This window comes from Mobula hypostoma, chromosome 22 (genome assembly GCF_963921235.1).
Source record: "Mobula hypostoma chromosome 22, sMobHyp1.1, whole genome shotgun sequence".
In the NCBI taxonomy this organism is placed as follows: domain Eukaryota; kingdom Metazoa; phylum Chordata; class Chondrichthyes; order Myliobatiformes; family Myliobatidae; genus Mobula; species Mobula hypostoma.
This window is the reverse complement of record NC_086118.1, coordinates 40,537,282-40,554,951: the sequence shown is the minus strand read 5'-3', so window position 1 is coordinate 40,554,951 and position 17,670 is coordinate 40,537,282. Positions and strand designations below refer to the sequence as shown.

At 44.0% G+C, this 17,670-nt stretch overlaps 1 protein-coding gene across 1 annotated transcript in view; it reads left to right on the top strand.

Annotated features, from left to right (window-relative positions):
- wipi1 (WD repeat domain, phosphoinositide interacting 1) overlaps positions 1-17,670 on the top strand; it is a 113,928-nt gene that overhangs the window by 78,100 nt on the left and 18,158 nt on the right. The window contains exons 7-10 of the mRNA XM_063074509.1: positions 1,931-2,001; positions 3,468-3,575; positions 7,181-7,345; positions 11,309-11,416. Of these exons, the coding sequence (XP_062930579.1) occupies positions 1,931-2,001; positions 3,468-3,575; positions 7,181-7,345; positions 11,309-11,416 (452 nt within the window). The remainder of the gene's footprint in view (positions 1-1,930; positions 2,002-3,467; positions 3,576-7,180; positions 7,346-11,308; positions 11,417-17,670) is intronic.

The following is a 17,670-nucleotide window of genomic DNA, read 5'->3' as shown; positions in this document are numbered from 1 at the left end:
CAGATTCTATTTTTCCCTCATTCCCTTTTCCTAATTGATTAAAAATAAATTTCTCTATCTCACATCCACTTTTTGTTTGAGAAAAAATCTTCATGGCCCTGAAGAAGTTTTAAGCAATATGGTTTCTGTATTTCCTTCCAAGATTCATTTCACCTTTTAATGTCTTAAGGTGGGTGAAGCTTTGAAACCCTCAGGAACCAACCCAATGGGTAAATGGCATTTGTTCTCCCAGTGTGGGAACTTTTCCTTCAGCAAAATCTTGTTGGAAATTGTGGGAAGGATTCACAGAAAAAATGCTCTCGAAGATTTATGGAAAGTGCTTTTTTTAAATTTAATTTAGACGTGAGATTCTGCAGATGCTGTTGATCTTGAGCAACCCACACAAAATGCTGGAGGAACTCAGCAGGTCAGGCAGCATCTATGGATGGAAGTGGACTTTTCAGTCCAAGAGCGTACATCTGGGAAAGGAAGGCAGAAGCCAGAATAAGAGTGTTCGAGGACCCTGCTACTCCTCCCCCGTCACCACATTTCAGGAACCTAAACAGTCCTTCCACATGAGGCAGCGTTTCACCTGAGAGTTCTTCGGAGTCATATATCTGGTGCTCCTGGTGAAGCCTCCTCTACATCGGTGAGACCTGACGCAGGTTGAGGAACCGTTTTGTCGAGCACCTTCGCTCCTCCACATGAGGCAGGATCTTCTAGTGGCCACACATTTCAATTCCATTCTGACATGCCAGTCCATGGTCTCTTCTACTGCCACGATGAGGCCACACTCACCTTGGAAGAGCAACACCTCGTATTCCATCTGGGTAGTCCCCAACGCGATGGCATGAACGTCAATTTCTCTTACTCACAGGCACCACACCCTCTGTTTCCAAACCCCTTCACACTTCTTGTCTCTTCCCACCACCCCTCCTCCTGTTTTGGCGGCCCTCTCAGCTCTTTTCTTCGTATCCATCGTCATGAGCTGCCCATCGTACTCTTGGTTCCCCACCACTCCTTTATTCCCCTGTCCTCTCCTATAAGATTCCCTTTCAGCCCTTTGCCTCCTCTACTTATCACCTGTCGGCTTTTCAAATCATCCTCGCTCCCCCCTCTCACCTATCTTCCCCTCACCTGGTCTCACCAATCACTTGCCAGCTTGTACTCCACCTCCCCCACCGCACCTTTTCTTGTTCTAGCTTCTGCCCCCTTCCTTTTCAAGCCTAATGATGTGGTCTCAGTGTGAAATATTAACCGTTTATTTCCCTCCATTGATGCTGCCTGACTTGCTGAGTTCCTCCATCCTTTTGTGTGTGTTGTTTATTTACTTATCTTTCAGGACTTGGGCATTGATGGTGAGGGCCGCACTTGGTAAAGGTGGTGGGGAGCTGCTTTCGTGAACTAGCGCTGGTCTTATGATGTACGTGGTCCCAGAGCGTTGTCAAGGGTGGACTTAGTCTAGCCACAATGAAAAAGGATGGTGCATTTCTTGAAGAAAAGCTGCAGATTCTAGTGTCATAGAAAAGAACAGCACAGAAACAGGCCCTTTACCCATCTAGTCTGTTACAAACCACTTAAACTGCCTACTCCCATCGACCTGCACCTCCATACCCCTACCATTCATGTACCTATCCAAACTTTTCTTAAACATTGAAATCGAGTTCGCATGCACCACTGGCACTGGCAGATTGTTCCACACTCTCGCGTGCACCCAAGTCCCCATGGTGATAGAGGTCACTGGGTTTGGAGATGTTTTCAAGGCATAGTGTTTGCAGTCTCACAGCTGCGGTGATACAGGTTCATTCCTGACCTCTGCTGCTGACTGAGTGGAAGGGGCAGAAAGTAATTACAGCAGATTTAGGTTCATTGACTGCAGTGCGCCTGAATGAGATAATTGATCTGTGCTCTTTTGGAAAGCTTCATTTTACTCCCTCTGAACCGTCTGCAGGGTACAGTTATTCGTGTGTTTTCTACCCCTGAGGGACAGAAGCTTTATGAATTCAGGAGAGGAATGAAAAGGTAAATCTGTGTAACCTATCTTCATATCTGAATTTACTTCACTCCTGTGGTTTTTGTCCTGCTCACAAGTCCTGTTTCTGGGTTATCACTGTGCACCATGCATCATTTATTCAGCTGCAGTGCAGACATACAGCTGCCCCAGGCAGGTGACTGACTTGCTCTGAACAAGCCGCAATGCATTCTTCTGCATTTTTTTGACGTGGGTATTGAATGCTGAAGAAATTAGTAAACCTGAATGCCGCTTAAGCCCCATGTCCGATTCTGGGCAAGAAGGATAAAATTGCCTGCAATAAGCAGGTCAGTCCTTATTGGCGATAATTGCCCTCCACCCCTCCCATCTGGTCAGTCCTTATTGGTGACAATTGCCCTCCATCCCTCCCATCTGCCACAGATGCTGCTCAACCCACTAACTTTCTCCAGCAGGTTGTTTGTCGCTCCAGTTTCCAGCATCTGCGACCTCCTTTGCAGTAAGTTGGGCCTGGCTCCTTCAGTGGCTCAGAATATTTATCCATTCGGGGACTGTGTCATATGAACCAGTAAAACAGAGGATTGGATCCTCTGTTTATGTAAATTAACCCAGAACTGTGTTAAGGTGACAGCCAGGGAATGACATATGGCCTCAGCATCCCCAGTGCTAGTAAATTCATCAGGGCTCTTTGTTTTTTTTATATAGCCTATACTTACGATTCAGAAGTAGGCCTCTCAGTCCATCAGATCCATGCTATCCCATCCTTGTTACCCTGTCCCTCCAAAAATTATTCTCAAGCAAGCCCATCAACTTCCCTTCAATTCTTTTTTGCAATTAAGTGATAATTTATACTAGCCAATTAATGTACCATGTAAGAGGAAAGTGGATCTCGTATAATCCCACAGCTCTGAGGCAGTGACACCAATTGCTGCACCCTGGTGCAGCCTTGGCCAGACGGGTGATGCACCGCACCCCTACTCCTCTAACCTTCCATCTTCGGTTAACTTGTAGTTGTAACATCTGGCAGATGTGGGACTGGGTCATAGTGGACCAACGAAGCATGTCACAGAAAGCCGTTAACAGCAATAAGAGCAAGTCGGGGCACTCCTAAAGCGTCTTGAGTTTTCGTCATCGTACCAGCTTTCACCTGCTGGGGCATTCTCACAGTAAGGTGGGTCGAATTTCCCATGGGAATACAGCAACCTATGCAGACTCAACCCTCGCCCCACGGAGGAAGCAGGTTAACCAGTGTCAATTGTGCTCTCATCAGATGGATGTTCATAAAAAAGATATGTGTCTTATTTTATTTTTTCTTGTAGTGCTAGAATTTTGGAAGCAGGTTATTTTGATGCATTTTTTTTTAGCTGTAATGTCTGGAGGCTGGTAGGGAGTTGTGATGGGGATAAGGGCAAATAATTTCATACTTGTCCAATCCCCTGCTCTTTATCTTTGTTTTGCTCTGCTTTTGATGCATGTCATGTTTTTTTTTCTGCAATAGGTATGTAAATATCGGCTCACTGGCATTCAGCAAAGACTCCCAGTTCCTGTCAGCTTCGAGTAATACTGAAACTATTCATGTCTTCAAACTTGAACAGCCCAGCCAAAGGTACAGTAGTCCCTCAAAACATTGCCCACGAGAGGTCCAACAGACATTCAGTTATTCCTGTTTTTTTCAGACAGGGAGGGCTAAGTACAAAGTGCTAAAGTTGTTATTCTTTCAGCAAAGGCTATGCACCACATAAGGTCAGATATTTTCCTCTTGACTTACTCATTCCTTTGTCATCTTGTTTATACCATGACTGGATGTTTGAGTAACTTTTCCTAACTCATAATCTTAGTTTAAGCTTAATTTTATCAGACTATATAAACACTCTGTCTGAGTATCTGACCAATTTTAACAAAGAAAATACTGCCATAATTTTTCAGGGAATTAATATGGCATTAATTTATTAGGAAGATTAAGCAAATTCAATCTTTTGGCAACATCATCTCAGTCTGATTTATTCTGTCTTTGAGCATATAAGTGTGAAAATGGTTGAAGTATTGAAAATTTATGCTGAATAAATTTCCCAACTGTAACAACATAGCTTAGGTAGATCTGGTCAACGTGAACCCGACAGTCATCTGAAGGTGACCACCTTTATCACAAATTGTTCCTTTTACATGATTATTGATCCAATGATGTCTCTGTAAGTGACTGGAGATACTTACCCAGCACAAAATGACAAAGCACCAATTTACTACATTATTGGCTTACTCCTATTGATTGTATACCTTGTGCTGATAGAGGTGTGATCATTGAATGGAAATGGTACGTTCTTGTAAGATCAATAATAATAATAAAGGCAATTAACCCTCATTTTCCGGGCTTCTGAATGACTCGAGCATGACAGCAGAAACTAGTCAACACACAACTCTATTTTCAGGAAAAAGAAGTAAATGAATCTTGTCACAGAGGACGAAACCTGGGCCATTTCTGCCTTTTTGAAAATTCTGCCAAACTAGTTTCTCTTGCCTAATCTTTCCTATCATCCTGCTTTTTAATATAAAGAATATAGCCTGATCTTTTTATAATTTGTTGTTAAGCCTGGTTGGAAAGGCTGGGATACATGTAATGATGCACTGCTGGGGCACACGACCAGGACCACAGAGCTGGAGGTAGGGGATATGAAAGGACTGGTTACAGATGTAGCGGGCAGCAAGCTGGCCTGGGAATTCAGCAGTCGTAGGCAAACACTTCTGCTGCATCAAGTAGTTCTTTGTAACTACTGGGTTTTCTGAGATCGTGACCAGGATTTCATTCAGATACAAAGCTCAGGAACTCATTTCCATAAATAAATGAGAGGTTTGCTTTCAGGGAACAGATTGGTTGCCACCAGTCTTGCCCTGCCTTGATTAAAACCAGAAATGTTTGGATTTTGAGGCAAGCTGAATTTGGGTTCGAAGCTCCCATTGCTTTAAAATCCCATCCACTTTGGAGAAGGGGGATTTGGGGGCATGAGGGAAGTTCTCTCCTCTGCCAGCTCACACCCACCAATGCCTATCAGAGCTGAAGGATATAAAACTGTTTAAAAAATAGCATAAATGCTTAAGAATAATCCAATGATGTAATCTACCAAGTATCAGCCGGAATAATTGGTGTCAGCTGACTACAGTCTCTGTCCTGTGAGGTTCCAAGTAAAATTTTTATCTGAAAGTAGCAGTGTTTACAATATGAGTTGGAGTTTCCCAGAACAAAGTCCTGGACCATTTTTTTTTGCTGCAGTGCATTTTTCCACCACTTAGAGACACCACATAACCTTCTACTTCATCAAGAGTGCTACACATGTAAAACTTGGGGCCAATAACAACAAGATGTGATGACACATCCTGTAACAGTGCTGAGTCTTTCGTATAAAATTCTCTTTACTGTAAATGTTGAGATGAACAGCTCAATTGACATTTGGCTTTTAGGGCTAAGCACATACTTGTGGGCGGCAAAAAAAAATACCAGGAAAATTGAGGCAACACAGGTAAACTCTAATCTCAAAGGAAATGTGAACATCTGTTTATCAGATGGTTGCCTGGCAGCTTTCTAACTACACTGTTGGACTGGTGACACTAAATGATCAAAGTTTGAAATCTCAGCTTCAAATGAACAGCGATCAGGCAGTCACTGAATAGGTTCACTGTATTCCCAGTCTTTTGGCTACACTGGCCTGCATTTAACCAGCTTCCTCTGTTCCAAGCTGCTCTTTAACTTCTGATGATACAATTCTGACTAAACACTGCCGAATCTTTGGACTGGCAAAAGGGAAAGCAGACACAAGAAAGTGAGCATTTAATCCCATTGCTTAGTAACGATCTTGATTCATATTGGAGTTACGATATACCCTTACTTTACAATTTCATTGTCAATGGTATTAATTCATTGGTGCTTTGCTGATAGAGGTGGCCTGTCACAATCCCTGAAAACGGCTTGATCTTATCATAGTTATACAGCGCAGAAATAGGCCATTCAATCCACTACATCCATACTAACCCTTACATTTATTTATACTACTCCTCTTTGTCCATATTTGGTTTATAACCTTCTTTACCCTGGTGATTCAAGTGTCTGTCTAGATGCTACTTAAGTATTGTGTGAGTACCTGTTGCTATCACCCACTCAGACAGTAATTTCTAAATTCCAATCAATCTCTTCTGTAGAGAATCATAAACACAAAATACTCTGCAGATGCTGGGGTCAAAGCAACACTCACAACATGCTGGAGGAACTCAGCAGGTCGGGCAGCATCCGTGGAAACGATCAGTCAACGTTTCGGGCCAGAACCCTTCGTCAGGACTGTAGAGGGAGGGGGCAGAGGCCCTATAAAGAAGGTGGGGGGAGGGTGGGAAGGAGAAGGCTGGTAGGTTCCAGGTGAAAAACCAGTAAAGGGAAAGATAAAGGGGTGGGGGAGGGGAAGCAGGGAGGTGATAGGCCGGAAAGGTGAAGAAGGAATAGGGGAAAACACAATACATGGCCTCCTCTACTGCCATGATGAGGCTAAGCTTAGGTTGGAGGAGCAACACCTCATATACCGTCTAGGTAGTCTCCAGCCCCTTGGTATGAACATAGAATTCTCCAACTTCTGGTAATTCCCTCCCCCTCCCTTCCTCTATCCCTATTTCACTCTGCCCCCTCCCCCCAGCTGTCTATCACCCCCCTCATGGACCTGCCTCCTTCTACTACCCATTGTGTTTTCCCCTATTCCTTCTTCACCTTTCCTGCCTGTCACCTCCCTGCCTCTCCTCCCCCACCCCTTTGTCTTTCCCTTTACTGGTTTTTCACCTGGAACCTACCAGCCTTCTCCTTCCCACCCTCCCCCCACCTTCTTTATAGGGCATCTGCCCCTTCCCTCTACAGCCTTGACAATGGGTCTCAGCCCGAAACACTGACTGCTGGTTTCCACGGATGCTGCCCGACCTGCTGAGTTCCTCCAGCGTGTTGTGAGTGTTCTTTTATAGAGAAACCTCCTTCTCAGGTCCCCTCTAAATCTCCCACCTCCTTGTATCTTTGCCTCCCTCTTTTAGATACCCTCAGCAAGGCAAAGATACTCTTCCTTATTTATGCCCTCTATTATTTTGTATACAAAATCTATTCCTTTGCAGTCAGTTGAAAGCTAATTCTCTGGGGCATGTGTCACTTATTGTTAAATGTCTAATCTCTAAAATGTACTTTAATTATTCCAGGCCCCAGGACGAGTCTCCAACTTGGAGTGGATACATGGGGAAGATGTTTATGGCAGCCACCAACTACCTCCCTGCCCAGGTATCAGACATCATGAACCAGGATCGAGCATTTGCCACTGTGCGTCTAAACTTCTCTGGACAAAAGTGCATCTGTATGCTTACTATGTAAGTAGGCATGGCTGCTGCATAAATATAGTCATTGGATTGTGACCAGCTAAACAGGTTGCAACCTATTAACATTTTATGTCTGAGGTATTTACTACAAGTAGTTTCATCAATCCTAGGGGCAAGTGTTTAACAGAATCATTTCACTTTATGTTCTCCCACATCAGAAATATAGATATTTTCCTGTCATTCTTTGGGTGAAATATACTTATTAAATTTCCACCTAATCCTTCCATCAATTGATCTACCTGCTAAGAAAAAACATGACCTCCCACACCCAAGTTCATCTTTTATAGCTTTTGCACTTCAGTTAATTTTTCCAACACCTCTGGCCAAATAAAGACAGCAGAAGTTTCCTGAAGAGATTTCCAATCATGCATTTTTGACCTTATATAGTAAGTATATGCTTTTATTTTCTCTTCATAGTCAAACTTGCAGTAGCTTTGTGATTAGAATGACTGGAATATTTATTTATTTCTTTTATTTACTCAGTAAAACTTCGTGAAAGTAGGTGCCACATTAGCCAAGCTGGAACATTCCTAAGGCCTGGAGCATAAATGAATGATTTAATGTTTCATTCTTTTTCCACATATGGATTTTTCTTCATTGCTCTGTGAGTGTATTCTCTAGAAAGTACTCAGAAGTAGAGCATGCAGCAAACCTCCTTATGTTGTTTTTAAGACCATGGTTATTACTTTAAACAGAGACTTGGATGGTGCAGGGGCCGGAATGGCTACTTCAAGTGCCAGGCTTTAGATCTTTCAGAAAGGACAGGGAGGGAGGCAAAGGAGGTGGGAGCATGGCACTTTTGATCAGAGATAGTGTCACGGCTGCAGAAAAGGAGCAAGACATGGAGGGGTTGTCTGCGGAGTCTCTGTGGGCGGAAGTTAGGAATAGAAAGGGGTCAATAACTCTACTGGGTGTTTTTTTATAGACCACCCAATAGTAAGAGGGACATTGAGGAGCAGGTAGGGAGACAGATTCTGGAAAGGAGTGATAGTAACAGGGTTGTTGTGGTGGGAGATTTTAATTTCCCAAATATTGATTGGCATTTCCCTAGAGTGAGGGTTTTAGAGGGGGTGGAGTTTGTTAGGTGTGTTCAGGAAGGTTTCTTGACACAATATGTAGATAAGCCTACAAGAGGAGAGACTGTACTTGATCTGGTATTGGGAAATGCAGACATCCCACCCTGCAAAAACTCATTTCAGGGAGGTAGCACCATCAATTCGCGGGAGACTCCAGGAACTTCCGGGAGAGGTGGGATGTCTGAAGTAGAGTAGCTCCTTAGCAGCCAGCCAGCTAGCTTAAATAACGTTAGCTATGCTAATAAACGAATGGCACCTGTTAAGCTCACCTCAACATGTCTTTTACAGTCTTAACCCACCATAGGCAATAGAAAAGTCACTGTTGCAAACAGTGCAGTGAGCAACACTGTCATTATTTTTGACCCCTATTAGGCAAGGGTACACTTTAGTGTAGTCTGGGGTGATGTACGTTTTATATTTTCTTTTTTTGGAACACTCTGCCTCTCTTTTTTTCTCTCTCTCTCTCGCGCTCGCTCTCAAAAAAAAATTGGTTTCCGGGATATTGTATATAATTTGCGGGCATTAGGGAGCCACTATCAATATGCAGGGAGACTCCTGGAACTTCCGGGAGAGGTGGGATGTCTGGAAATGAACCTGGTCAGGTGTCAGGTCTCTCAGTGGGAGAGCATTTTGAAGATAGTGATCACAATTCTTTCTCCTTTACCGTAACATTGGAGAGAGATAGGAACAGACAAGTTAGAGGAATGTTTAATTGGAGTAAGGGAAAATATGAGGCTATCAGGCAGGAACTTGGAAGCATAAATTGGAAACAGATGTTCTCAGGGAAACGTACGGAAGAAATGTGGCAAATGTTCAGCGGATATTAGCATGGTGTTCTGTGTAGGTACGTTCCAATGCGACAGGGAAAGGATGGTAGGGTACAGGAACCGTTGTGTACAAAGGCTGTTGTAAATCTAGTCAAGAAGAAAAGAAGAGCTTATGGAAGGTTCAAAAAACTAGGTAATGATAGAGATCCAGAAGATTATAAAGCTAGCAGGAAGGAGCTTAAGAATGAAATTAGGAGAGCCAGAAGGGGTCATGAGAAGGCCTTGGCGGACAGGATTAAGAAAAACCCCAAGGCATTCTACAAGTATGTGAAGAGCAAGAGGATAAGATGTGAGAGAATAGGACCAATCAACCAGAGGAGATAACAGACGTACTTAATGAATACTTTGTTTCAGTATTCACTACGGAATCTTGACAATTGTAGGGATGACTTGCAGCGGACTGAAAAGCTTGAGCATGTACGTATTAAGGAAGAAGATGTGCTGGAGCTTTTGGAAAGCATGACGTTGGATAAGTGACTGGGATAGGATGGGATGTACCCCAGGCTACTGTGGGAAGCAAGGGAGATTGCTGAGCCTCTGGCAATGATCTTTGCATCATCAATGAGGATGGGAGAGGTTCCGGAGGATTGGAGGGTTGTGAATGTTGTTCCTTTATTCAAGAAAGTGGGTAAGGATAGCCCAGGAAATAATAGACTAGTGAGTCCTACTTCAGTGGTTGGTAAGTTGATGGGAGAAGATCCTGGGAGGCAGGATTTATGAACATTTGGAGAGGCATAATATGATTAGGAATAGTAAGCATGGCTTTGTCAAAGGCAGGTCGTGCCTTACGAGCCTGATTGAATTGTTTGAGGATGTGACTAAACACATTGATGAAAGTAGAGCCCTAGATGTAGTGTATGTGGATTTTAGCAAGGCATTTGATAAAGTACCCCATGCAAGGCTTATTGAGAAAGTAAGGAGGCATGGGATCCAAGGGGACATTGCTTTGTGGATTGAGAACTAGCTTGCCCACAGAAGGCAAAGAGTGGTTGTAGACGGGTCATATTCTGCATGGAGGCCGGTGACCAGTGGAGTGCCTCAGGGATCTGTTCTGGGACCTTTACTCTTTGTGATTTTTATAAATGACCTGGATGAGGAAGTGGAGGGATGGGTTAGTAAATTTGCTGATGACACAAAAGATTGGTGGTGTTGTGGATAGTGGGGAGGGCTGTCAGAGGTTACAGTGGGACATTGATAGGATGCAAAACTGTGCTGAGAAGTGGCAGATGGAGTTCAACCCAGATAAGTGTGGTTCATTTTGGTAGGTCAAATATGATGGCAGAATATAGCATTGGCAAGACTCTTGGCAGTGTGGAAGGTCAGAGGGATCTTGGGGTCCGAGTCCATAGAACGTTCAAAGCTGCTATGCAGGTTGACTCTGTGGTTAAGAAGGCATACAGTGCATTGGCCTTCATCAATCATGGGATTGAGTTTAAGAGCCGAGAGGTAATGTTGCAGCTATATAGGACTCTGGTCAGACCCCACTTGGAGTACTGTGCTCAGTTCTGGTCGCCTCACTACAGGAAGGACATGGAAAGCACAGAAGAGTGCAGAAGAGATTTACAAGGATGTTGCCTGGACTGGGGAGCATACCTTATGAGAACAGGAGTGAACTTGGTCTTTTCTCCTTGGAGCGACGGAGGATGAGAGGTGACTTGATAGAGGTGTACAAGATAATGAGAGGCATTGATCCTGTGGATATTCAGAGGCTTTTTCCCAGGGCTGAAATGGCTGGCATGAGAGGGTGTATTTTTAAGGTGCAGAGGAGATGTCAGGGGTACGTTTTTTTACGCAGAGAATGATGAGTGCGTGGAATGGGCTGCTGGCGGCAGTAGTGGAGGCGGAAACAATAGGGTCTTTTAAGAGACTCCTGGATGGATACATGGAGCTTAGAAAAATATAGGGCTATGGGTAAGTCTAGGTAGCTCTTAGGTAAGGACATGTTTGGCATAGCTATGTGGGCCGAAGGGCCTGTATTGTGCTGTAGGTTTTCTATGTTTCTATGATGTCTATTGCTGGATGATTTATGAATATGATGCTTTTCTCAACAGAATTCAGAAGTTGCCTCGACTGCTTGTTGCTGCATCAGATGGTTTCCTCTACATTTATAACCTGGACCCTCATGATGGTGGAGAGTGTGTTCTCGTAAAGAAACACAGGTGACATTTCTTCCACATTTGCTGATTGAACATAACTCTGTGGGAAGCCAGTCTGACTGTTGAATATCTGAAGAAACTAACAGCAAATTACTCCCAACCTCTCCTGTCTGGCAACATTGGTACAGCATGGTTGAATTTCCAGGCCCATTTGTCCTCTTCCTCACTAATGTATGGACCAGCTTTGGATACGTGGGTGGTGGCTGTAGGAAACAAAGGGGACAGATCCAGCCTGGTCTAATTTTTTTCCATTACAAAAGAAGGTCATTCACCTCATAATGCATGTGATGACTCATCCCATTTATTTCGCAAAGCTTTTCGTGTCAAGCATATATCCAGTTCCTTTTTGGAAGTGACTGTTTACTGTTTCCCCTCAACACTTCAGCATTGCATATCTTATCAGAAGTTACTGCTTAATAATAAAACTTCCTCCAATGACTCCTTGGGTTCATCTCTCCCGTGAATGGAAACCGTTTCTTATTTGCTTTTTGAAAAATTTTATTCCATTAGTTTGTGTATGTTTTATTACATCTCCCATTAAAACATAGAAAACCTACAGCACAATACAGGCACTTTGGCCCATGATGCTGTGCCAAACATGTACTTACTTTAGAAATCACCTAGGGTTACCCATAGCCCTATTTTTCTAAGTCCCATGTACCCATCTAGGAGTTTCTTAAAAGACCCTATCGTATCTGCCTCCACCATCGTCACCGTCACCACACACTCACCACCCTCTGTGTAAAAACTTACCCCTGACATCTCCTCTGTACCTACTTCCAAGCACCTTTAAACTGTGCCCCCTTGTGCTAGCCATTTCAGCCCTGGGAAAAAGCCTGACTATCCACACGATCAATGCCTCTCATCATCTTATACATATCTATCAGGTCACCTCTCATCCTCCATCGCTCCAAGGAGAAAAGGCCGAGCTCACTCAACCTGTTCTCATAAGGCATGCTCCCCAATCCAGGCAACATCCTTGTAAATCTCCTCTGCACCCTTTCTATGGTTTCCACATCCTTCCTGTAGTGAGGTGACCAGAACTGCGAACAGTACTCCAAGTGGGATCTGAACAGGGTCCTATAAAGCCATAAGACCATAAGACAAAGGAGCAGAAGTCAGCCATTCGGCCCATTGAGTCTGCTCCGCCATTTTATCATGAGCTGATCCATTCTCCCATTTAGTCCCACTCCCCTGCCTTCTCACCATAACCTTTGATGCCCTGGCTACTCAGATACCTATCAATCTCTGCCTTAAATACACCCAATGACTTGGCCTCCATTGCCGCCCGTGGCAACAAATTCCATAGATTCACTTCCCTCTGGCTAAAAAAATTTCTTCACATCTCTGTTCTGAATGGGCACCCTTCAATCCTTAAGTCATGCCCTCTTGTACTAGACTCCCCCATCATGGGAAACAACTTTGCCACATCCACCCTGTCCATGCCTTTCAACATTCAAAATGTTTCTATGAGGTCTCTCCTCATTCTTCTAAACTCCAAGGAATACAGTCCAAGAGCGGTCAAACGTTGCTCATATGTTAAACCTCTCATTCCCAGAATAATTCTAGTGAATCTTCTCTGAACCCTCTCCAACGTCAGCACATCCTTTCTTAAATAAGGAGACCAAAACTGCCTACAGTACTCCAAGTGAGGTTTCACCAGCACCTTATAGAGCCTCAACATCACATCCCTGCTCCTATACTCTATTCCTCTAGAAATGAATGCCAACATTGCATTCGCCTTCTTCACCACCGACTCAACCTGGAGGCTAACCTTAAGGGTATCCTGTATGAGGACTCCCAAGTCCCGTTGCATCTCAGAACTTTGAATTCTCTCCCCATTTAAATAATAGTCTGCCCATTTATTTCTTCTGCCAAAGTGCATAACCATACACTTTCCAACATTGTATTTCATTTGCCACTTCTCTGCCCATTCTTCCAATCTATCCAAGTCTCTCTGCAGACTGTGTTTCCTCAACACTACCGGCCCCTCCACCTACCTTCGTATCATCAGCCACAAAGCCATCTATTCCATAATCCAAATCATTGATGTACAATGTAAAAAGAAGCAGCCCCAACACGGACCCCTGTGGAACACCACTGGTAACCGGCAGCCAACCAGAATAGGATCCCTTTATTCCCACTCTGTGTTTCCTGCCAATCAGCCAACTCTCTATCCACATATGCAACTTTCCCGTAATTCCATGGGCTCTTATCTTGTTAAGTAGCCTCATGTGTGGCACCTTGTCAAAGACCTTCTGAAAATCCAAATATACAACATCCACTGCATCTCCCTTGTCTAGCCTACTGGTAATTTCCTCAAAAAATTGCAATAGGTTTGTTAGGCAGGCTTTTCCTTTAAGGAATCCATGCTGAGTTCTGCCTATCTTGTCATATGCCTCTAGGTACTCTAACCTCATCCTTGCCAATCAGCTGCAACAACTTCTCAACCACCGATGTCAAGCTAACAGGCTCATAATTTCCTTTTGCTTCCTTGCCCCCTTCTTAAATAGCGGAGTGACATTTGCAATCTTTCAGTCCTCCGGAACCATGCCAGAATCTATTGACTTTTGAAAGATCATCGCTAATGCCTCCGCAATCTCCACAGCTACTTCCTTCAGAACACGAGGGTGCATTCCATCTGGTCCAGGAGATTTATCTACCTTTATACTATTCAGCTTCCTGAGTAATTGTGACTGCGCACACTTCTCTTCCCTGCCACCCTTGAGTGTCCAGTATACTGCTGATGTCTTCCTCAGTGAAGACTGATGCAAAATACTCGTTCAGTTCCTCTGCCATCTCCTTATCTCCCATTACAATTTCTCCAGCATCATTTTCTATCAGTCCTATATCTACTCTCACCTGTCTTTTACTCTTTATATACTTGAAAAAGCTTTTAGTATCCGCTTCGATATTATTTGCTAGCTTCCTTTCATAGTTAATCTTTTCCCTCTTAATGACCTTCTTAGTTTCTTTTTGTAAGCTTTTAAAAACTAACCGATCCTCTGTCTTCCCTCTAATTTTTGCTTCCTTGTATGCCCTCTCCTTTGCTTTAACTTTGGCTTTGACTTCTCTTGTCAGCCACGGTTGCATCCTTTTTCCATTCGAAAATTTCTTCTTTTTTGGAATATACCTGTCTTGCACCTTCCTCACTTCTCGCATAAACCCCAGCCACAGCTGCTCTGCCGCCCTTCCCGCTAGTGTCCCTTTCCATTCAACTTTGGCCAGTTCCTCTCTCATGCCACTATAATTTCCTTTACTCCACTGAAATACCGACACATCAGAGTTCGGCTTCTCTTTTTCAGATTTCACAGTGAACTCAGTCGTGTTATGATCACTGCCTCCTAAGGGTTCCTTCACCTCAATCTCTCTAATCACCTCCAGTTCATTGCACAATAGCCAATCCAGTACAGCTGATCCCCTAGTGGGCTCAACAACAAGCTGTTCTAAAAAGCCATCTCACAGACATTCTACAGATTTTCTCTTGAGATCCAGTGCTGACCTGATTTTCTCAATCCACTCGCATGTTAAAATCCACCACAATTATCATAACACTGCCCTTCTGACAAGCCTTTTCTATTTCCTGTTGTAATTTGTAGTCCACATCACTGTAGCTATCTGGAGGCCTATATATAACTGCCTTCAGGATCCTTTTACCCCTGCGGTTTCTTAGCTCAACCCATAAAGATTCTGCACCTTCCAATCCTATGTCACCTCTTTCGAATGATTTAATATCATTTCTTACCAATAAAGCCACGCCTCCCCCTCTGCCTACCTTCCTATCCTTCCGATACACCGTGTATCCTTGGACGTTCATTACCTGTTGGCTTTTAAACTCAATCCCACGGTTGATGAAATCCAATGCACTGTCCGCCTTCTTAAACACACAGTCAACCTATGCAGCAGCTTTGCGTGTCCTATGGACTCTGACCCCAAGATCCCTCTGATCCTCCACACTGCCAAGAATCTTACCATTAAATCTATATTCTGCCATCATATTTGACCCACCAAAATGAACCACCCAACACTTACCTGGGTTGAGCTCCATCTGCCATTTGTCAGCTTAGTTTTGCAGCCTATCGATGTCCCGCAGTAACTTCTGACGCCCCCACACTATCCACAACATCCCCAAGCTTTGTGTCATCAGCAAATTACTAACCCATCCCTCCACTTCCTCATCCAGGTCATTTATAAAAATCACAAAGAGTAGGGGCCCCAGAATAGATCACTGAGGCACACCATTGATCACTGACCTCCACGCAGAATATGACCCGTCTACAACCACTCTTTGCCTTTTTGGACGAGCCAAATCTAGATCCACAAAGCAAGGTCTCCTTGGATCCCATGCCTCCTTAATAAGTCTTGCATGGGGAACCTTATCAAATGCCTTGCTGAAGTCCATATACACTACATCTACTGCTCTACCTTCATCAATGTGTTTTGGCGCATCCTCAGAAAAAGTCAGTCAGGCTCATGAGGCACAGCTTGCCTTTGACAAAGCCATGTTGACTATTCCTAATCATATTATGTTGTCTCCAAATGTTCGTAACTCCTGCCTCTCAGGATCTTCTCCATCAACTTACCAACCACTGAAATAAGACTCACTGGTCTATAATCTCCTGGGCTATCTCTACTACCTTTCTTGAATAAGGGAACAACATCTGCAACCCTCCAATCCCCCAGAACCTCTCCCGTTCCTTTTGGTGATGCAAAGATCATTGCCAGAGGATCAGCAATCTCCTCCCTCACCTCCCACAGAAGCCTGGGGTATATTTCGTCCGGTCCCGGTGACTTATCCAACTTGATGCTTTCCAAAAGCTCCAGCATATCCTCTTTCTTAATGTCTATATGCTCAAGCTTTTCAGTCCGCTGTAAGTCATCCCTACAATTGCCAAGGTCCTTTTCCGTAGTGAATTTTAAAAAAAAATCCCCTGAACATTTGCCACATTTCTTCTGTACATTTCCCTGAGAACATCTGTTCCCAATTTATACTTCCAAGTTACTGCCTGATAGCTTCATATTTCCCCTTACTCCAATTAAACATTTTTCTAACTTGATTGTTCCTATCCCTCTCCAATGCTGTGGTAACGGAGATAGAATTATGATCACTATCTCCAAAAGCTCTTCCACTGAGAGACCTGATACCTAACCAGGTTCATTTCCCAATACCAGATCAAGTACAGCCTCTCCTCTTGTAGCTTATCTACCTATTGTGTCAGGAAGCCTTCCTGAACACATCTAACACACTCCACCCCATCTAAATCCCTTGCTCTAGGAAGATGCCAATCAATATTTGGAAAATTAAAATCTCCCACCCCGATGACCCTGTTGTTATTACACCTTTCCAGAATCTGTCCGCCTATCTGCTCCTCAATGTCTCTTTTATTATTGGGTGGTCTACAAAAAACACCCAATAGAGTTATCAACCCCTTCCTGTTCCTAACTTCCACCCACAGAGACTCAGTAGACAATCCCTCCATGACTTCCTCCTTTTCTGCAGCCGTGACACAAGTGCCACACCCCCACCTCTTTTGCCTCCCTCCCTGTCCTTTCTGAAACATCTAAAGCCTGGCACTCTACGTAACCATTCCTGCCCCTGAGCCATCCAAGTCTCTGTAATGGCCACATCATAGCTCCAAGTACAGATCCACGCTCTAAGCTCATCTGCTTTGTTCATGATGCTTCTTGCATTAAAATAGACACATCTCAAACCATCGGTCTGAGTGCATCCCTCTTCTATCACCTGCCTATCCTCCCTCTCACACTGCCTACAAGCTGTCTTCATTTGTGAGCCAACAGCCCCTTCCTCCGTCTCTTCAGTTTGGTTCCCACTTCGCCCCCGCAATTCTTGTTTAAACTCTCCCCAATAGCCTTAGCAAACCTCCCTGCCAGGATATTGGTCCCTCTCGGATTCAAGTGCAACCCGTCCTTTTTGTACAGGTCACTCCTACCTCAAAAGAGGTCCCAATGATCCAGAAATCTGAATCCCTGTCCCCTGCTCCAATCCCTCAGCCACACATTTATCCTCCACCTCACTCTATTCCTATCATCACTGTTGCATGGTACAGGCAGTAATCCCAAGATTTCTGGCTTTGACATCCTGCTTCACAGCTTCTTCCCTAACTCCCTGTAGTCTGTTTTTCTTACCGATGTCGTTGGTACCAATATGTACCACGACCTTTGGTTGTTCATCTTCCCACTTCAGGATATCGTGGACGCGATTAGAAACATCCCGGACCCGGGCACCTGGGAGGCAA